The 23,210-nt window shown below is 39.2% G+C and overlaps 1 protein-coding gene across 1 annotated transcript in view; it reads right to left on the bottom strand.

The window, feature by feature from the left end:
• Nucleotides 1–6,531: 6,531 nt before the first annotated feature.
• LOC145665926 (uncharacterized) overlaps nt 6,532–23,210 on the bottom strand; it is a 62,954-nt gene continuing 46,275 nt past the window's right edge. Inside the window, exon 3 of the mRNA XM_081733032.1 lies at nt 6,532–8,173. Within this exon, the coding sequence (XP_081589158.1) occupies nt 6,612–8,173 (1,562 nt within the window). The 3' untranslated portion in view covers nt 6,532–6,611. The remainder of the gene's footprint in view (nt 8,174–23,210) is intronic.

Genomic DNA, 23,210 nt, shown 5'->3' with positions numbered 1-23,210 from the left:
CTACACACAAAAATGGTGTTTAAAATCTAAAATGTGGGTTATATGTTAGTAGTGTAAAATCTAGCCATTTTTTGTGTGAAAAAGCTTATTTCTGAAGGTCATCTAGCCTTTTTTCTTCAGAGGTTGTTGGCAACACTGCTATGAAGGGTGAAAGAAAGTTTTAGCTGAATATGCTAAGAAATCGAAAAATGCCATCGTGATTGCGACATTGTTGGTAACCGTAGGGGTGAAGTTAAACCCAAAGCTTCTAAATTCGCAAAAGAGTGTCATTGTAGAAATGAAGTAAACCTTATGTTTCTTTTGTTTTTCTAATAAGACGTTATTATGTTAAGAAAGGTAGGTCTGAGAGAATATTTAAAATGATTGGTTATGTGTGTCCCGTTGAAAGTGAACTTGTACAAACGAAAACTGAAGTAAGTGATCGTCAAGGCTCTTCACTACAGCGAAATTAAACTATCGCTAATTTTAGAGTTTTTCTGTAATATCTACAAAACAAGTAAAAATATTCGAAAAGCCGAAACGTAGTGAACTAGACAATATGATTTTGCATGTGATACCCTTACCACAATTCACTTGTCTGCTTTTGGAATGCAGCTATTTACAAAACCCACAAACAATTGCTAAATCTATCTCCATTTGCAAATCAAAAGCAGATAGTTGAATTGTGATAAAGGTAACACATGCAAAATCGTATTGTCTAGTTCACTACGTTTCTGCTTTTCGAATATTTTTATTTGTTTTGAAGATATTACAGAAAAACTCTAAAATTAGCGGTAGTTTAATTTCGCTGTAGTGAAGACCCTTAATGCACCGCTTATCTTCAAAATTTGATTGTGATTTGCAAAATTGTTTTTGAAAGTGAAATCCCATGTTTTATGGGATTTAGAAAGTGCCAGCGACTGCTGCAGTGATGCAAAGAAAAACTTGACTGAATTGTTACCTGCTGGGTTTCAAAGAGGATTAACGGATGCTGGTCGAGTACATAGAATTGGTATCAAAACTCAATATCAAATCCGTTAAATTGCATATTAATTGTTAGTGATAAAAAATCTTTCTTAAAAACTTAAAAAAGGTGCATGGGATTAATATACACCCTGTTTCAAAAAGAATATACGTATTACGAAGAATTATTTTGTCCAAACTATCGATCGCTGCGCCTCGGATCGGCTATTGGAGAAACGAACACATAGCCTAGTTTATATTAATAGCCGCTAGATGTAAGTTGTATTATGTTTTGCTTGGTAACCGTCATATGTTTACAATGGCTACTCCGTAGCAGAAATCATTTTGTGTTCTTGAGTTTGCGAAGTACAATTCCGTGATTAATGGAAACACGGTTAACAGTGAGGAGTATCTCATTATGTTACAAAACTGGTTGTTTCCGAGGCTGCACGAAGACAATTTCATTTTTCAACAAGACGGGGCACTCCGTCACTGGAGTCGCCAAGTGCGAGAATATCTGAATGAAGCTCTACCGAACCCTTGGATTGGTCGTCAAGGAGCTGGCGACTTAGCAGTCTCAGCTGGTCCCATGGTCACCGGATTTGCAACCCTGTGACTTCCTTCTGTGGGGTTTCGTTAAAGACAACGTTTATATACCACCACTTCCACAGAACCTGGAAGAGTTGAAGAACCGGATCCGTACTGCCATAACATCAGTGACGCAGGACATACTTGCCCGAGTATGGGAGGAATTTGAGTATCGATGTGATATTGTTCGTGTCGCTGATGAAGGACATATTGAACATCTGTAATTTGAATTTTGAACTGTAATTTGAACTTGAGAGGTTCGTAAATATGTGTGTAAAATTTCATATTCGTATGTCTTAAAGTTTAATAAATATATGCATTCGAAATGCGTATATTCTTTTTGAAACAGAGTGTACATCAAACAAGACTATTTGAACGCGCTGCGAAATGAATGTAGAATCTCCAATTTTATTTAGCACATGCTTGTAGACAGGGGTAAAAGTAGAAAAGGTAGGGGGACGGTAGGTAGCGGCATGACGTCATGCCATTCCCCTGCTTATCTTTGCCCATTGTATTTTTTTATGAACTGGGAAGACGCCGTATACTATATCTTTTGGAGTTGGGTGACGGTGTCCCCCCGCATTCCCCTTCGCTTTTGCCCCTGCTTGTAGACAGAAACAAGTTGTATTACAGTTTCATATTTATCGATGGACGAAATTATTCTCTCTCAGAACAACCTTTGAAAATGCAGTTGAAACATAAATCTCTGTTACAAATGCTGACAGTCTTCCAACCTGGACACCTGAACATGAGTCCTGTAAGTAACCCACGTTTCATCCCCTGTGATGGTCAGGTCCGGAAACTCTTCTCCCTCATCGTAGTATCGTTTCAAAAATGTCAATGCTGACCCCATGCGCCTTGCTTTGTGTTCAGGAGTCAGTTGCTTCGGCACCCACCTGGCACACAACTGGTTGAACAACAGGTGCTCCGTGACCTTGGTGTGCAATAAGAAGCGGGAAGTCTGAGAGAACTGACCGCTGAGGTCCGTTATTCTGAAGCGACGATTCTGCATGATGCGTTCCCGAACAAGATCGTCTATGATGACAGTTGGCCTTCCATTGCGCTCCTCTCATGTAAATTGTCTACCCAGCAGCGCATCATCTGCTTGTTTATGACATTAAGCTCATAGATCTGGCACAGCTGACGATGGATTTCAATCGGTACTATGCCCTGTCCATGCAAAAACTTTATCCTCACTTCACACGCTGCGGGAGCTGGAATAGGAACGTCCATCTTCAACCACTGCCACGATGCTACTGACAACACTAGGGAAGTTCCGCTGGCGCATGTGACATGTTAGGAACTTACTCTCTTACGTCACGCATTCGCTTCGGGCAACATACGGTTTCCTAGCTATACACAGAGAAAAATCCGTTCTCCGGACAGCGGTATATTGTACAAATATACGGTATCCTCTTGCTTACTACAGAAATCAGTACGGAGCATACGTTATCCGTATGCTACATAAAGGCACTGCCCTTAGATGTTACATCATGCCGTTGCAGGATGTCTGACATCTAACAGTTTTCCGTATATCACATACATATACTTATGTTACCTTCGTCAGCTATATGTTATATACACGTCCATTTGTGTGTGAGATCCTGGCCACTTATATTGTTTCATACGGAAAGTATGTATAGATGGTACACTTATACGGAAAGTATTATAAAACATGCATTTTCACTTATACGTCTGCTGTACGTTAAGTCCAAAAACTACAGGAATTATGCATGTAACCTATCTTTTTAAGTACGCCACCTACAATTTTTTTTCTCAGTGTTGGACGCGTGGGAAAGTTACTTTCTGGATGCGCCTCGTACATAATTTATACAGTCTTCATTAAAACGGATGTCATAAATGATAATGTTTATCTTAACAAGCTTGTAACTTTCAATTTTTCACACATTCTACATAAATTTCTGTCGTCAAATTTACGCGAAAACAGACATTGTTTGTAATATAGAAGTATCCTGACTTCTGAATTTAGTAGCTCATTAATGTATTCCGTAGAGATCAAACTTAGGGACTTTGCTGTTTTTTGTTATTTGTTAATGATTTATCTGATGTAGTCACAAAAGCTGTTATATGCAGATGATTTACCTCGTGATATGTTCAGAGAGAGACTACATTAACTTTCTAAAAGATGCAAAATAAACAAACTACCGTTAAATATCAAGAAGTGTAGTATAATGTCTTACGTAAGAAATAAAAATACTTGGAATTTGAATATAATATGAATAGTATATAACTGCAAAGATTTGATTACTTAAACTCATCTTCGTGTATCAATATGATCAAATCTTTTGGTTAATCAAATCTGAATCGGATTGGAAATAAGGCTTACAGAAATCTTGAGTTTGTAATAAGGTGAGTTTAAGAAAACTAATTCTAGATAATATATACGAATTTTATATAATATATACGTACATCCCGAACTTAAATAAAGGTGAATAATTTTGAATCCTAATGCGAAAACAAAGTACATCTAGAGTAAATTTTACCCAAATTTAAGCCTTATTTAATGTTTCACGATTATGCAATAAATAATTTGAAAGAACTTCAATATATTGAGGGTTTATTTATATTGAGGTTTTATTCCTGAATCCTTGTATAAGAAGAGCTAATTTCCTTTTGTGTTTTTTTTAAATAAACTTATATATATTGATACAGATTCAGCAACATTGCTAAAAAAAATCTATCATATTCCAAACAGAAAAATTAGCACGTGATTACAAACGTTTCACGAAGTATCTGAGTATACGAATATATTATGTATATTGCCCATTAGGAGAATGTATACTTTGTATAATATTGTTCAAATAAGAAATACTGTCGTAGATATACTTGATGTTACGTACATGTAAAGCAATACTTTGAGCACACAATTTAGCATATGTAACTGGCCACTTATAAACTTTTTATTTTTGTTGTACTTTGACTTCAAATTTAGGTCTTAATATTAATTGTCAAAGAAAATGAACAAACAAGTAAAAGATTCCTTCACATAATTTCAGTTTAGAAAATCTATTATAAAATGTTAAGATTTATTATGTAATTTTATCTGCGAATTCGCTTTATGTGCAGAAGACAGTTTGACTTACACAATGAATTTCCTCATTTTGAAAATCTTCCGTTGACAGATTACATTATATGAACCAAGTTCCGTCTTGTATAATACATGAACCCAATTTTCTGGGTCACTCTTTCGATCGCGTGGTTCTACGTCATAACCACGAGCATTTTGGGTAACAACCTCTGTAAAAATAATAGTATAAAACCTCAATATACTTCCAGGATAGCATTGTGTTACCAGATATTATATTGTTAGCTGTCTCGATGTAGCTTTGAAACTGGAATCAATCTTGTCTTCGAATTCTGAACATCATAATATTTGTTAAAGTTCGGAAAATGTGACAGTTTCATCAAGCAACAGAGATCTCTGTGGATCTCCAAGTTATTAAGTGCTTGAGCTGAGATTGCGCTCGAAATGACTGTGTTATGGGACAATTACTTTAATAAGAAACGCAGGTATGTGCTTAAGAAAAATCTATCAACTGCCAAGTATGTCACATCACGTAAATAATTCACCGACATCACATTAACAATCAGAATCATTAAATTAATTACACAATGAGACTTGTATCTTTTATTCATGCCTAGATTTATCAGGCTTAATTAATGTTGTATAACTCTTCTATTAGGAGTACGGCAGAGAGTTGATTATGTTTAAGTTACAAAACTTCTCGAATGCATCCCAATTAAGATTTTATGTATAAAACTTAAGTATAATCAAATCACACACATATACAAGAAATATTTATGAATTGTAACTTTGCATCTGTATACTGCTGAACACTATCAATATGTGTACACCTATTGAGCTCGAGTTTCAAAAAGATCTACAGTTTCAATTATCTTAGTTCTTTATTTGTGCTTCATCTTTGGCCAACTCCTTAACTGTGTTAGCGTCTACATTGTATTATTATGGATATCGTACACGTTTTCTAGATACATATCAGAACTTTATGTACAGTAACACTTTTAAATGGAAAGATTTTTGCTTGTCAGCAACGAATAGTAAATAAGACTACGAATACTAAATGATACAGATAAAACCAAAGTAAAAATTAATACATTGAAAGTGATTTTACAATTGTTTACACAAAATTACTCAACATTCACTTCACAACTGCTTATCATTCTGACATTCAGGTTGTACATTAAAACTCTTCATTGAATTATTTTTATACGTACAGCATAATCTCACAATTACACGTCTATTTAAATATAGTTTTAGAAGAGAAATTGAGTAGCGCAGGTTAAATTTAACTAATGAAAACACCTAACAAGGGAAGCTATCCAACTCCTCAAGGAGTATCGCATTGAAACGTGCAAAGGTGGAAGAATATGTTGAAAGATGAAAACATGCTTACTCCGACGATTCACAACGTCATCGAATAGGAAATATAATGATTTTTCTCCATAGCCCCTGCAAGTTATGTACTCTGGTCATACATGCCTTGGATAGGATATGAATCTGAAACACTGGAACTTGTTTTCGCACGAAGACAAATGTTGAAAACTCAAGATGATAATAGTTGATGGTGATTGTGATCTCTGGTACATTATTGATGCTAATCGATGTCAATGCGCGATCGTAAGTTCCAAACGAACACGTTTACCTGGTGGGAGAAAACGGACACGCTGAAACCACGCGTATCGTGTTCCATTTGACATCGATTTGCATCAATAACGTACCAGAGATCACAATCACTATCAACTATTATCATCTTGAGTTTTCAACATTTGTCTTGGTGCGAAAACAAGTTCCAGTGTTTCAGATTCATATCCTATCCAAGGTATGTATGACCAGAGTATATAACTTGCACGGGCTATGGAGAAAAAAATATTATATTTCCTATTCGATGACGTTGCGAATAATCGGAGTAAGCATGTTTTCATCTTTCAACGTGTCCTTTCACTTGTGCACATTTCAATGCGACACTCGTCGAGGAGTTAGATAGCTTCCCTTGTAAGTAAAAATCTAGATGTACATCACTGGTGATAGCACAAGGATATCACTTCCATATCACCTCCATATCACTTCCATCCATAGGATATTGATCAAGACAAGCGTGGTGATACGGCGTTGGGCATGTTATCCATGGTGAATGTTTAGGGTACCTACTGTTTAATGGAATATTCAGGACGCGCCAAGTTGGAGCGTGTTGAGTATAATGTCTATATAGGTCGTAAAGATATAACCCTGGGTTTCCTACAGCTCCAAGCCAAAAGCTCATAAATTTAACCTTTGTATTTATATGTGCAATATCAGATGGCATAGTGTATAGGGTTGTATTTTCTTGAAAATATATATCCCATGGAATTTCTGGCGTCCAAAGTACCATGTATATATCGTTACTTCTCTGGCCTAGCGGAGGAAAATTAACAATTACACCTTTCTCGTGAAACTCAAGTAACAAGGAACAGAACTTTTTATAATCTTCCAATCTTAAAAATATATCACCATCTAAATCCCACGACGAATAGCTCTGAAACTTGACTGCCATTAAGCAAGTGCCTGTGTTTACTGCAACAGTTAAATTATTTGTTTCACATAAATGTAAGAAGAATTGAAGGAAATCAAGTATTATTTCACGACAACACACTGGTAAATGGTAGTACTTAATCCATTTTTTGGGATTACATTTAACTTTCATTTCTTGACACGAAAATTGGATTTGTTGTTCCGAGAAGAGATCTATTTTCTGAACATCCCATAAACGAGCTATATCACTCCAGAAATCTCTTTCCAAGTTAGTCAATGGAGAAATGCTTGGAATATCATACATAATTTGTGGGCAATTTAATGCATATATGCGGTAGAATTTTAATCTGAGGAACCAGTCAAAAAAGATTTGATTTTTAGTAAGAGTATCACTGAATGGAATTAACTTTAGAACGTCTGTTTTCACCATCAGTGGGCCCAACATAAAATCACAGAAAACACAACTATAATACGAAGACATGTAATGCTCATAATATTTTAAATTTCCCTTTAAAATATCATTTTGGTAACAGTTAAGTGTCCAGTTATCTAGAAAACGCATGCTTCCTCCTATTACTCCGAAAGACTGTTTCGAAGATAACACTCTAAATTGTTCATAGAAGTGAAAATAACTATTGGCGTTGAATACTTCTGGAACTATAAAAGTAAACGGCGTGTCTATTGAGTTGATAACGGAGTTGAGAATGCTCCCTGTAGAAAGTGTGTTTCTAAAATATTTTACCTCCAGATCCCTATACAGAAAAGCAAGTTTAAATATGACGAAAGATTTACTGATGGATTTGGTATCTGTACAAATAATGATAGAAAATTCTGTCTTAAGGAGCTCAATTTGAGTAAAGAAAATGTACAATTCAAGCAGATCAACATTAGGCTTCTTACCCGTTAGATCAACAATTATCGTTAATAATTTTCGATGATCAGCAAATACTTTCTTTAAATATAAATAAATATCCCTTTTGGTTTCCTTGCCCATAAAGTCTCCTTTCTTTCGGTAAGTCAGTCTCTGGTCTAACATACTTGACACTTGAAATAGTCTTTTAACTATAGAATTCACATTTACCCGCTTGTGTTCTGAAAATAAAAAGGAAAGCTTTCATTAAAACCGTTACAAGACATTACAAGAGTAAAAAAGGGATATGCGCTGTAAATCATCAATAAAACAAAATCGCGTATTTGATAAAACAAAATATCGGAAGTACACTGAGAAAAATAAATGGTAACCTAGTGGGGGTTAATGGACAATTTAGCTGCTAGAACCAGTGAATAATTTGTAACAACCCTTCTGAGACAAAAAAGGTTAATTTTACGAGGTCGCCGGTAATCAATCAAGAAAGGTTACTAGAAAATGTGTAGAAACAATCCAGTGTTTGGTTGCTATTAACCTATAAAATAGGTTAGAAGAAGGTAACCAATTCAAGAAGGTTAATTTAATTTAAAACACTGTGTTGTTATCAACCGATTTTCACACAAGGCAAATTTAACCCTCCGAAACTTGTTTACTGGTAACACTGCATTACTAGAAGTACAAACAGCAAGGTCTCCATTTGCAATTTTAAGAACGAAAAGTTTTAAGAAGTATGAATACATCCGAAGGAATAGGAAAACAGTTATTAAAATATGGATTCTACATAAATTAATAGAGAAATGTGAAGGAAAGTTTATTTACGGAGGTTTATGCATATTCTGAGATTTAAATGAATAAAATGTTATGTGACATGTTTCTAGTACAAATATCCACACTAGATGGTAGCACTACTAGTTATGTAATTGTCGTCAAATAATTCACACACTCATAACAATAATTTTGTAATGTGTTCAAGAAACATAATGCGTTTTACGTTGCTTTACGGTACAAATACCAAAATCCTTTTACGTCTTTGCTTATAGAGAAGAGTATCACCCAAACAAATTCTCACTGTTAGTTGTTAAATACTTGTGCTATTGGTGGCTTATAAGGTTAAGGCGTTACATCCTCTTGAAACTATTGTTTAAATCTATGTCGTTATTGCTTGTAGTCATGAATTTCTTATTTATTAATATACGATCTTTCCAGCAACACAAACTCCTCTTAGAGCATCTTTTACTCGAGGAACAAATTGATATTTTTGCTCTCAATGAAACTTCACTCAAACCTGATATCACAGCACGCCTAACAGGTTATCTCCTTCACCGACATGACTATAGAGAACCTGCTGTCAGAGCTCAAGGTGGAGTTGCAATAGGTTTCTCACCAAAATTACCATTTAGACAATATCACTTACAGGCTTGTATCAATCACCCAGAACATCTTCTTTTCTCCGTTTACTTTCCCTCCATCGTCATAAATGTTGCTACAATTTATATTCGGCCGAGACATCCAATCCCATTCGACTTTTTCAATTATATTGCCCAAAACTTTCGAAATGTAGTCATTATGGCTGATGTCAATATCCATAGTCGAAGCGACCGGGAAAAACAACATTTTAGGAACTACATAACTCAACAGTTAAATTTGCATATTCATGACTTACCTAGTCATACCCGGCCAAGTAGTCAAACAACACCTGATGTTGTAATTACATCACTCAATCTAGTCGGTGACTGTACAATACAGGTTCTTGACACAATTGGTAGTGATCATTGCCCAGTAAAACTAACACTGAACAAGGGGCATCTTTGTCACACTACTCCAGTTTTTAGGACTGTTAAACGTTATGATAAAGCTGATTGGAATACATATAGAACAATCATTGAAAAAGACATCAGACCTCTCACAGCACCAAGTACCGAACCTGAATTGTATCACACTATTTCACGGCTTACAGATACCTTAACTACAACTGCTCAAATATCCATTCCGGAGGACAAAATCCACCCACACAGACCAAAGTTACCGCCTCAATATCTGGCCATGGTAAAACGTGCAAGGCAGCACATTCGAGAGTATCATCGTACTGGAAACGAGGTCCATCTTCAGTGTCACAGACAATGGCAACGGGCAGTTAAAAACTATCTTATTGCATATAAACGGAGGCACTGGATAAGTGCGTGCAATAAGCTGAGAGATGAGGCACATCCTACCCGCTACTGGAAGAAATTTCATCAATTAACGGGAAAAAACACTGTTACAACATATCCGCTCCATGTCAATAACATTCCGCTTCTTTCAGATGCAGATAAAGCTAATGCTTTTGCAGACCAACTGCAAACAGTTTTCACTCCAACCGAGTCTCCATGCCAGAGCGAACGCATTGATATTTCAAGAATACATTCTTTACAACCTTCTACATCACATCAAACAGACATTAATCATCCTCTTACCAGACCAATCACTGCTCCCGAATTACATTCCGCTCTCCGACGGAAACGTAACACAGCACCAGGAATTGATAGTGTCTCGTATAGGATGCTGAAAGAATCTCCACCTCTATTTATTTCTTTGCTAGTATCTATTTATAATTTCATACTCAACACCGGTTATTATCCACTAGATTGGAAAGTCTCAAAGGTGTGCATGTTTCATAAACCAAACAAGCCTATTCATGATGTTTCTTCCTACAGGCCCATTCAGTTAACTTCTGTCTTCAGTAAATTGTTTGAAAAGATTCTCGTCAACAGACTACATGTTTATCTTAATGAACACAATCTGTTACCAATACATCAAGCAGGTTTCAGGCCTACCTTTTCTATTAACGACCAATTGCTACGCCTAACTACTGTCCTTACTAACCAGTACAATAAGGCTCTTCCATCATGTCTAGTCCTTATGGATTTAGAAAAAGCATTTGATAAGGTATGGCACTATGGCTTGCTGCGCAAACTACAGTCACTCCAACTACCCACTTGTTACATCCGTCTCATTTACTCTTTTCTAAGTAATCGAATAGCGTATGTTTCAATAGGAAGTGCCCTCTCTAGACCTATTTTTCCTCATACAGGCGTACCTCAGGGCTCCGCACTTAGTCCATTATTATATATCTTGTATGCCTCAGATATGCCTAGACCACCGCCTAATGTCTATATTTTTCAATATGCTGACGACACAGCATTTTTATCACTTGGGAAAACTATGCTTCAGATCAGCAGAAGCCTACAATTGACACTCGACAATTTTCTTATCTGGTGCAGGAAGTGGAAATTAACTGTAAATTCGGAGAAAACACAAGCCCTTGTTTTCCTTGCACCTAAACGTAGAACTAAGGTACGCCGAAATCCTACTAATCTTTGCGTATCGGTTGACGGGCATTTTCTTCGACCAACCGCCTCTGCGACATATCTTGGTGTGGTATTCGATACCAAACTCACCTGGAAACCTCACTTTAAGAAACTGGCGCAAAAAGCATCAAGTCGATTAAATCTTCTACGCCGCCTTACGGGCACGACCTGGGGACTAAGTGCGGATGTCTTACTAAAAACATACAAAGTTTTTCTTCGACCTCTTCTCACATTTGGTCACATTGCCTGGTGTCATGCTTCACCTCAACTGTACGAGAAGTTAGCAATTATGGAACGCCATGTTATTCGCCTGGCATATCGGATTCGACTACCATATCCAAATTACATGACCTACGAACATATAGACTTTCCAACTATTTTCGAACATCTTGCTACACTTCGGACAAGATACATTCAATCCCGCGTTACAAACGCTCATCCGCTCTATCTTGATACGTTAAGAGTTGATGCCCGTACAGATGCTCCATTTCGATATCAGCACTCACCGCTCAACATCCTCACCACACTTTATGTTCAGACAACAAATTTGGACGCTGCAGAGAGAGCAATATTTGGCATTTACATCGTCAGAGATCATCTACCTCATATTTTTCCATCTTAGCACATGTTCTTCACTCATCACTAACATTGGGCTATCATTACGTCTTACATCAGTCTCGAGTCGCCCCGAGACAGAAGATCTAACCTTCATGTGTCTCAACTAATGTTCCCAATGTGATTGTGACGTCAATGCACTTCATATCATTATCATACTTGTTTATATATGATATATCCAATTTACGTTTATTCTTTAATTATATATATTTGCACCATTAATATGATACCTTGCACTATATTACATATTGTTCATTTCTCCAGACTAATTTTACGTTTTTTTCCTTTTTTTCAATTTCTTGTTTGTTTTTGCACTGCACTTAGACCACCTAATGTATATGTATTAGCACCACCAACGTGTTTTTTTGAAAACCTTCGCCAACGAGAGGGCGTAACCCTCTAATGGCTGGGGTTAGATTGTTTTAATATGAAACCAAATATGATGGAATAAACAGATGATTAAAGAAATTTCATAAACCTAATCCCTTACCTTAAAAAAAAAAAAAAAAAAAAAAAAAGGCGTTACATACTAAACCAAGAAGCCTAGCCTCTCTTGTGTTTCTTACGGTGTCAGCGAGGACCAAGTATTGCAACACGTACTTGCGAGCATAACACAATTAGAGCACTTAGAGGATTGACGAAAGTTTTCACTTTCGGAGGGCGCTTGCTTTTTGAATCTCATCTATCATCCTTCTTTTCGTTTGCATCTTCATTTGGGCTTCGGCCCCAGGTTCCCTACGTATCATGACGGATCTTAGCAATGCTTCCGGCTCATCGCATCTCGGTCACCAAACTCCAGCTAATATAGGGCCAAACGGTCGACAGAAAACTCAACCCCGGATTGTTACCGGAACGGTACGGTCAGGACTTACTACCACTGTTTCTGCTACTTACGCTGACTGCATTACTAAAGGGCAGCGCATTCGCTCTCGATCTCTCTCGGATGGTGAGCAATCCATAGATCCGAAGAAACAGCGAATTACATCTATTATTGATCCAAGTATGAGCAATAACATGGATTGGGCATCATCTAATTCCGTCGATAACTCACTCACATCACCAACCAGAACCAATATATAACTTCCTGCTGACAGATTATGACCAAAAGTATAACACCGTTAGAGCAGTTTTTCAGCAGTTGATTAAATATGTGCCTCGTCCTGAGATACGCGAAATCGTTAAAACTCGCAGAGGCATTATACTAAAATCTACCAACTCAAATTTTGTATCGCATGTGCGAAACAAAGCCACATTTGAGATCTTTGGACCAAAGGCTAAAATCTCCGCACTAACTCCAAGTGCACGTAAAACTCCTCCTCCTCCTAGGCGATTGCCAATGCTATCCGTTGTTATACGAGGAGTTGAACCAGATCTCACCGATGAGGAAATCTATGAGGAATTACATCAGGAAGGATTTCCTGTAAAGCGGTGTATCCGGATAAAGAACGCTAACGGTGCAACATATCTTGTACGGGTTCTCACCGATCAGCCACAGTTGATAGACCAGCTTTTGACTACTGGAGCTTACATTTATCGAAGACGTTACAAAGTAGAACCTTCTCGTACACCTCCTCCTCTTCCGTTAAGATGCGAGAGATGTCAACTGTATAATGCACATCCCACATCCGAGTGTACTAATGATAATAAGTGTGGCTATTGTTCATTACAACATGCTACGAAGGATTGCCCCAATCAAAAGGCGCCACCACAGTGTAGTGCGTGTCCTGAAAAGCATCCAACATATAGTTACAGATGTAAAGCTAAGCCACAACCGGAACCTTCTAAACCAGAACTTGTTGCACCCATAAGGTCTGCTGACCGTCCCACTCCACCTGCAAACTCTTTACTTCATCCTGTTACTGTTGAAGATCTGCTCCGATTCCTCACGATTAGTCTACAGAATATTCATCCGTTTCTTCGCACTCACATTCTCAACCAAATCATCCATGCAGCTAAACTTCTGTTTAACCTTCAGCTCCATGCAACCTATTCTGGACCAACAGTTCATTTTCAAATCCAACCTATCGAAGTTTACGTTTAATATGGCAGGCTCCATTTGCAATATTTTTTGTATTTTCATAATGGCGTATAGCTTCTTATTTATGAACATACGCTCACTATTGACACATCAAGTACTATTCACGCAGTTATTACAGGAAGAACACATCTCAGCCTTCGCACTCAACGAAACTTATCTGGCTCCTTATCTACAGTGTTACATACCAAAATATAACTTACTACGTCATGATGCTCCGTCCGGACCCCGTCTATACGGCGGTACAGCTATCGGCATTAGCACTCGTCTATCATACCGCACTGTTACCATGCCTCAAACTTTCAATCTGCCTGAATACAATGTAACTACTCTCTACCTTCGGGGTCGCACAGTCACATTTGCCACAATCTATGTTCGGCCAGGAAAGATTATCAACTATGATTTCTTTCGTTTCATTGATACGCAATCCCGGCATTATATTATCATGGCAGACTTGAATTTCCATAGTAGAACACAGCGCGACAAACAGCAATTTCTTGATTTTGTACAAACTTCCACTACAGGAGAATTTCACATCTTGCCACAACCTACGAGGCCAGCTAGCAACACAATGCCTGACGTAGTAATAACTTCGTCTTCTCTTTCTAATCTTATTAACATTACTGTACTAGATTCCATCGGCAGCGATCATGTTCCTGTTAAACTAGAACTGCAATGTACAGTGAAGTCGTCAAATCACTTACCAGCTCGAAAAATTTATCTATATCATAAGGCTAATTGGGATCAATACCGATCCACAATAGACGACGCCATTAGCACACTCACTATACCTACCTCGCAGAATAGTCTTGATCATGTTATCACTGACCTTACTGCAGCAATTCAAGGAGCAGCGGAACATTCTATTCCGTCTACTCATGTACAATCGCATAAACCTATTTTGCCACCAAGATATCTTGCACTAATTTCTGCTTCACGTCGAGCTTATCGTGAATATAGAACCAGTGGCAACTTGGAGGCACTGCGCTTACACCGCCAATATCTCCGAATAACACACAACTATATTGTAGCATACAAGAAAAGACAGTGGATTTTAACGTGTAATACTCTTACTGCAGAAACTCATCCCAGCAAATATTGGCGTAAATTCAACCAACTTACTGGTAAAACGTCTCGTACACCCTATCCTCTTATTCACAACCAACAAGCTCTTAATAATGACATCGACAAGGCTAATATTTTTGCTACATTTTTTCAAGAAGTCTTCACTCCTCTTTCTGGAGGGCACACACCGCACCGCCTTCAAACTTCGATCAATCGTCACGCCGATCCGACCGCTCCTCATCTACAGCCTTCTGACCACCATACTCTGGAACCTGATAATCCACTTACTCAGGCTATAGACCCAGATGACATCAGGGCTATTTTAGCAACCAAACGCAGTACGGCACCTGGATTCGACTCCATCACATATGCTCTCATCAAACAAGCACCTCCTTCTTTCATTCTGATTCTAAGCCATATTTATACTTTTATTCTGCGCACTGGCTTCTTTCCGCTCGATTGGAAGTATTCTAAAGTTCTTTTATTTCCTAAGCCTAAGAAACCACCATCCGACGTACAGTCGTATCGCCCGATCCATTTAACAAGTTGTCTTTGCAAATTATTAGAACGTATACTCGTTCGTCGGCTCCACGACCACCTCCTCATGCACAATCTTCTGCCGATCCATCAAGCCGGGTTCCGACCGCACTTCAGTACACTCGATCAGCTCTTAAGACTCGCCACTGCTATTTATAACCAATACAACAAGGGATTTCCTTCTTGTTTAGTTACGTTTGATTTGGAAAAGGCATTTGATAAGGTCTGGCATCCTGGCTTGATATACAAATTACACAACTATATGCTGCCCATATCTTACATACGATTAATCAATACTTTCTTAACAGGACGTCTTGCATATATTTCTATTAACAACGCTTTATCACACCCCATATTCTTACATTCTGGTGTACCTCAAGGTTCTTCTCTGTCTCCTTTGTTATATCTACTGTACGTTGCTGATCTCAGACTGACTCCTCACGTCCAAGTCTACCAATTCGCCGATGACACAGCATTTCTCACAAGAGCTCGCACTATCCAGCGTATTAATAGACTCATGCAACCAGCTATCGACACATTTGTCCGTTGGTGTCAGGTCTGGAGACTGAGTATTAACTCAGCGAAAACACAATCTGTAGTCTTTCTACCACCACGTAGACGATCCAGAGTGTATCGCAATCCGAATTTATTAAATATTCACGTGGACGACACGCCAGTTCCTTTCACATCATCTCTTACTTACCTCGGGGTGATATTTGACTCAAAGCTTACGTGGACTCCGCATCTTAAGAAAATTGTTACTCAAGCTAAGAACAGACTAAATCTACTTAAACGTTTAGTTGGCACCAGCTGGGGTTTACGACCACCTACTGTCCTCCACACTTACAAAGCTTTTATGAGGACTACTTTAACCTATGGCCATACAGCTTGGGCCGCAGCTCCCGAGAAATTTTATAAACAATTGTCTATAATGGAACGGCATGCTTTTAGATTGGCCTATCGAATTCACTTACCAAGCCCAACCAGACTTCTCTACGATCTCATAGACTTTCCACCACTGCTCACCCATCTAGAACAGCTTCGCATTCGTTACATCACGAAACGCTTTGATTTACGACACCCCATGCTTCAGGATATACTACGATATGACCGAGACAATGATGCACCGCCACGATACGTCGACACTCCGCTCCAACACTATCTTACACTGTATCACTTGCAAATGGATCCTGTCAATCGAGACCCAGAAGTCTTTGCTATATATCATCCACGCCATTTGTCATCTTCCATCTATCCATCATATGCACAGTAATAACCAACTAACATGGGCCTCCTCTGTCTCCATCAGTTCCTGAATAGCCCCAGGAACAGAAGATAACAGCATCCGTTCACTAACAGAACCTAGTGTTGTGGCGTCCAGTACAAGTCATCCTCATTTTCATCATCATTTCTAAATATTATTTCGTTGAATTGTAATTTCTGTTACTGTTTTTCTTATTTGTTATTATATTCACGCACTTAGCCTTCACGCACTGACAGTTTGTTATTTTCTTGTTTCATATTTCTAATAGCCTCCATGCACATATTACCTTTGTTATTATTATTAGGTTTTTGTGTCACCTGTTTCAACTAATCTCTATTGTATATATGTTAATTACTTAAAATAATGAATGAATAAAGGAAAAAACCCCTTAGACCAACCACAATTTCTGTAGCCTAAACATTCCTAATACAACACTTCCCCGAAGAAAGGGCGCAACCCTTTAACCGGGTAGACGACAAAAAAAAATTAAGGCGTTACCCAGCATCTCTCTACTGTTCCTAACCTTCCTGAACATCTCATCCTTACGCTTTATTTTAAACATCTTTCCGTCACTGTTGCTACTCTTTATGTTCGTCCCGGTCATCCCATCCCGCAAGACTTCTTTCACTACATCTCTTCTCACTTCCGCTCTTTCATTATTATGGCCGATCTGAACTTCCATAGCCGCTCAGCCCACCAGAAACTAGACTTTCAAACGTATATCACTACTCACACTACTGGGTTCATTCATACTCTTCCCAAACCAACTCGTCCCGAAAGTAACTCCACCCCGGACGTGGTAATAACATCCGCCAATCTCTCCGCACGTTGTGCGATCACGGTCTTGGACCCCCTTGGGAGCGACCATGTCCCGGTAAAACTTACCATCCCTCTCCGGCAATCACGTTCTAATACCCAGTCTTTTCCAGTTCGAACCACTCCTCGTTTCGATAAAGCTGACTGGGTTCATTACCGCTCCTACATCTCTGAAAACCTGTCTGATGTTTCGCCTCCAACTACAGAAATAGAACTCTATACGACTCTTGACACTGTAACCAACACCATTCACTCAGCGTCGCAGAAATACATCCCACAATCTGTAATCAAACCACACCAACCGCCACTCCCACCCCACTATCTCTCGCTCATCACACGCTCCCGCCAACTATACCGAGACTTTACCTGTACAGGAAATCCTGAATCCCTTCGCCTCCACCGCCAGTACCAACGTACAGTACATAATTATCTCGTGGCTTACAAGCGCCGCAGCTGGATTAAAACGTGCAACACTCTTGCCGACACCTCTCATCCCACCAAGTTCTGGAAGCGTTTTCATCAACTCACTGGCAAAAGTACTCGTACCCCCTACCCACTTCTCGATGGCTATCATCCTCTTTCAGACGATACCACCAAAGCCAACGGCTTTGCAACACATCTTCAAGGTATTTTCACTCCAACTGCGCCTGATCCAACTATTCGCCACCATCCTACTGATAATCTAAACCTTTCCTCACCGAACTTACAACCTCACCCCGATCATGAGCTTTCTCTAAACAACCCACTCACTGTCCCCATCACTGTCCCGGAAATCTGTCAAACCGTCTCTCGAAAAAAGAACACTGCCCCCGGCATAGATAAAATCACATATCGTCATATCAAGGAAGGTCCTTATATCTTACATTACCTCCTTTCCGTTATTTTTACCTTCATCCTTCGCACTGGCTTTTATCCCATACCCTGGAAAACCTCTACCACATTAATGTTTCTGAAACCTAACAAACCAGCGCACTCAGTTTCCTCTTATCGCCCCATCCAACTCACAATAGTATTTAGCAAAATCCTTGAACGTATCCTTGTCACCCGTCTCCACACCCATCTCACTGCTTATAATTTACTCCCTCTCCACCAAGCTGGTTTCCGCCCTTCCTTTAGTATCTCAGATCAACTTCTCCGCCTCACTACCTTCATCACCAACCAGTTCAACACTTCCAAACCATCCTGTCTTCTGTTATTTGATCTTGAAAAAGCTTTCGACAAGGTATGGCATCTGGACCTTCTCTATAAACTCTTTCACTTCCATCTCCCTTACTGTTACATTCGTCTTATTTATCACTTTCTAACCTGTCGCCTTACCTACGTATCCATTAACAATCAACTCTCTCATCCCATTTTCCTTCACTCCGGTGTTCCACAAGGCTCGGCTCTCTCACCCCTTCTCTATCTTCTTTATGTCGCAGATTTTCCTCCTCTACCCGCCAATGTGACCCTATTTCAATATGCCGACGATACTGCCTTTCTTGCTACAGGAAATACGATGTCTCGCCTTAATCTCTTACTTCAACCCGCCATCGATTCCTTTCTTTCTTGGTGCAACACGTGGCGACTTACCATCAATGCCACAAAAACTCAGGCGATCATCTTCTTACCACCTGGTCAACGGTCCCGAGTCTATCGTAACCCTGCCAACCTCCATCTTCACATTTCGCACACTCCTATTACTCTCAGTAAAACAGTCACCTACTTAGGCGTTATTTTTGATCAACGCCTCAAATGGACTCCCTACCTCAAGTATATCTGTAAAAAGGCCTATTCTCGCCTTAATCTTCTTCGTCGCCTGACCGGTACCACGTGGGGTCTTTCTGCTACCACACTTCTGAATACCTATAAAGCTTTCCTCCGACCAGTCCTCACGTATGGCTTTACAGCTTGGGTTGATGCTCCTCCCCCCTTCTACAAACGCCTTCAAATTCTGGAACGCCATGTACTCCGGCTTGCTTTCCGAATACGTCTTCCCAGCCCTACCCGTGATTTATACGCCCGTACACCTTTTCCCCATATTCTCTATCATCTTGAAACTCTCCGTTTACGATACATCTCTCAGCGCTTCCAGAACCACCACCCGCTTCTCTTCGATACTATGCACTTCGACGCCACCTTCCGCAAAACGACCTTACTTCGGCATACTCCCTTATCTTTACTCTTTACTCTATACTACTACTCCCTACCGCCAGATAGTTTTCACCTTCCTCTCGTAGCAGATTTCATCACGCATCTTGATTCATCTTTCATTTTTCCATCTACGGCACAGTAGTCCTATTGTTTCACTAGGCCTCCCACTGTCTACATCACGATCCAGAGTAGCCCTGGATCAGAAGATAACATGCATGTGTCTACTCTAACCATCTCCCTGTTGTTGTGATGTCTATTGCACTTCATTCTCATCTCATCCCATCCTAATTGAATGATTATGGTCAAAGTCCATAATGTCCTTGCAGCTCAAAGAAAGTCCCGCTGCTGAGAATTGATGCTTCCCTCCACATTGTTGTTTTTGAATTTTTTTTATTATTTTATATGGAAATAAAGAAATAAATAAAAACTGGTTTCTAACCATCCACCTTTTACCAATCTCCATTCAGTTTTCCTTTCCTCCCTCATCCCTCAATAAAGGGTGTGACCCTTTGGGTGGGCGCTAGCCGTAAGCGGCTAGCAAAAAAAAAAAAAAAAAAATAAGGCGTTACCCTTTAAACGGGATGACGAAAAAAAAAAAACAAGTACATACTACCAATGAAAATAAATTTAGGTACTTATTATTTATTTTAGTATTGTATTTTTTGATGTGCTCGTGGCTGAGTGAATATCTGTTACTGTTAATTATTAAATAAGTTATACTAATCAAAATACACGGTTAGAACGTTGTCGCACCCTGTTTCGTTAACCGAGCAGTCGGTTATTCCAACATACTAACAAGGTTACCGGTTACAGGCTATGATTGATAGTGGTAACTACGTGATCGGTTAGCGTACCCCTGTGAGTTATTACACTGTAACCTAACAATGTTAACCTGTAACGCAAGGTTACGATCACCTTCTCTCGTTAACCTTTTTGGCTTGGCTGCTGGGACACACGACTCTGTTGTCTATATATTGACAAACTAACTTGGTTACTGTCCACTTTTTTCTTGTTTACTAGTAACCTTTCTTTTTTTTCCGTGTACATGAAATATACTATTAATTTTTGTCGATGGTAACACATATCATATGATACAGTAGCAGAATGTTGTGCCTATTCATGACCAAGTTGCTAACGTTCCTTCTTTCTTGATGTGTGATTCTAGGCTCAATCTTCCGTTCGATACTTGCTTCGGATAAAATAAACTGACAAATGAGTGTGGTCCCATTTCAACTAACAGAGGGGCACGGTGGTTCAGTGGTAGAGCGTTTATCTCTGGCGCATAGATGTTCTTGGTTCGATCCCGACCAAATAAGTTTGTGGTGGACACCATTATGTCCGTGGGTTTTCTCAGGGTACTCCCGTTTCCTGTTTCCTCCCACTTTTTCATTTCACTAATTTCTCCACCACCATTCGCTTGCCTGCATCATCGTCTCCCTTAGCGTAAAGAACAAAATTGTGCGGCATTAAACTCAAGGATTTTATTTTGTTTTGAACTAACAGGTCTCATCTTTTTTTAGCCTTAGTAGTGAAAAGGGGCGTTGCAACAGTTAATAACTACGAGAAAAAGAAGAGGAAAGAAGTTGGCCAGAGCCTATTTTTATAGTTATATTTACATGGACGAACTAAAGAAAAGCTGCACATTCTTGAATTAGGGAGGAAGCTACCGGATTCAAACCTTGGGCCCCTAATTAGGATATTATAGTTATATGACCATTACCCAAAATGACTGGCAAGCAAATTTCTCAAATTAGGTCTGAACTTACCCCCTATATATTCAGTTACTCCAAATACATGATGGATCACTCGTATGCGAACACCTTTTGTGTGTGGAGAGGTGGTTTAGGTGACCATTTTCCTGACCTTTTACCATAATTGTGATTGAAGATCTATTTTTTCTATGAATCAAGGACACGATGGAAGAAACTTTTCTGGATATTTCTTGCACTTAAAGAACTTCATAGTTTGAGATGGCGACTTTTGTTGGACGGAGTCAACTCATGAGTCCAACTTTTCCACCTTACCTATTCCACGGAGTGGGGGACGCGGTGGCTCAGTGGTTGAGCGTTCACCTCTGCTGCATGAGGTCCCGGGTTTGATCCCAGTCACCGCCAAGTGAACCTTGTGGTGGACAAACACCGTGTGCGTGGGTTTTCTCGGGGTTCTCCTGTTTCCTCCCACTTTCTTCATTTCACCATTTCATTCATTACTCGTCATCACCGTCTCCTTTAGCCTAACCGGCATAACTGTGGGACGTAAAACTCAAATATTTCATTTCATTTTTTATTCCACGGAGCTGCCGAGGGACAGTGGTATGCTATTTGTCTGCAATGGCACGACCACTTTTTTGAGAGCCCGTTTCCACGGTGTTTCTTTGATTTAATTTGTTTTTCACTTTAGTTTCCCTTCCAGCAGCGAGGCTATACGAGACGTGGACTAACAGCTTAACGTGGAATCCGAACCACATGATCTCTTGCCGGAAAGCGTAAGCTAACCGCTTAGCCACGCGGGAGCTGTCCATGATGTTTCTGAGGTACTCATCTGAAAATCTTGTTTGTCAGTGTCCACGGAATTCATTTTTCAAGACTGTGTCACCGGAACGGAATGTAACAAACTAAGGCGAATGGTGCATTAGCTCATCATTCCTAAGACAAATTCATACAGAGAAATCACTCGCTATCTTGTGCTGACTAGTGTTGGGCAAAATCAATTGAAATCAATTGCAATTGATTAATCAATTGAAAATAATTGCTCTGAAAATTAATTGCAACTGATTTCAATTTGTAATTGACAATTAATTTCAATTGCAATTGAATTCAATCATAAAATTTGCAATTAAATTTTCGTCAATTGTTAATTGGTCACCTGGCAATTGAAACTTTTAATTGTTAATTGTCAATCGCAAAGGATGCAATTGAAACATTTAATTGTTAATTGCAAATTGACAATTGAAACTTGTAATTGTTAATTGTAATTGAAATCAGCAGTTAAAACTGAAGATAAGAAGATGTGTGTACATTGTGTCGTCCACTTGTTACTTGAGTTGATTTTAGTTTAGAGTCCCGTTCAGCTGCGAGGCTATATGAGACGTAGACCTACTGATTAACGTTGAATCCCAACCACACGAGCTCCCGCCGTGAATCGAATTCGGGTCTCCCACGCCAAAGGCGCGTACGCTAATCACTTAGCCACGAAGGAGGTCTCCACTTGTTACTGTTTTACATATTTCAAATAAGGTACTTATAAGAAATGCTGGATAACTACCATCCCTTCGCCCCCCCTGGAAGAAAGTCGTGAAACTCTGTATTTTTTAAATATATTACGTTTATAGTTCTATCCCCCTCGAAAGAACTCTATATGCCCATCAAGCTTACAATAGGGATGGGCACGAGCGAGTTTTCTTTAAAACTCGACTCGACTCGAAGCAGATATCTTTCAGCTCGAGTCGA

Source organism: Thermobia domestica, chromosome 1 (genome assembly GCF_964235325.1).
Source record: "Thermobia domestica chromosome 1, izTheDome1.hap1.1, whole genome shotgun sequence".
In the NCBI taxonomy this organism is placed as follows: domain Eukaryota; kingdom Metazoa; phylum Arthropoda; class Insecta; order Zygentoma; family Lepismatidae; genus Thermobia; species Thermobia domestica.
Note: the sequence above shows the minus strand (reverse complement) of the source record. Positions and strands in the feature narration are given on the sequence as shown.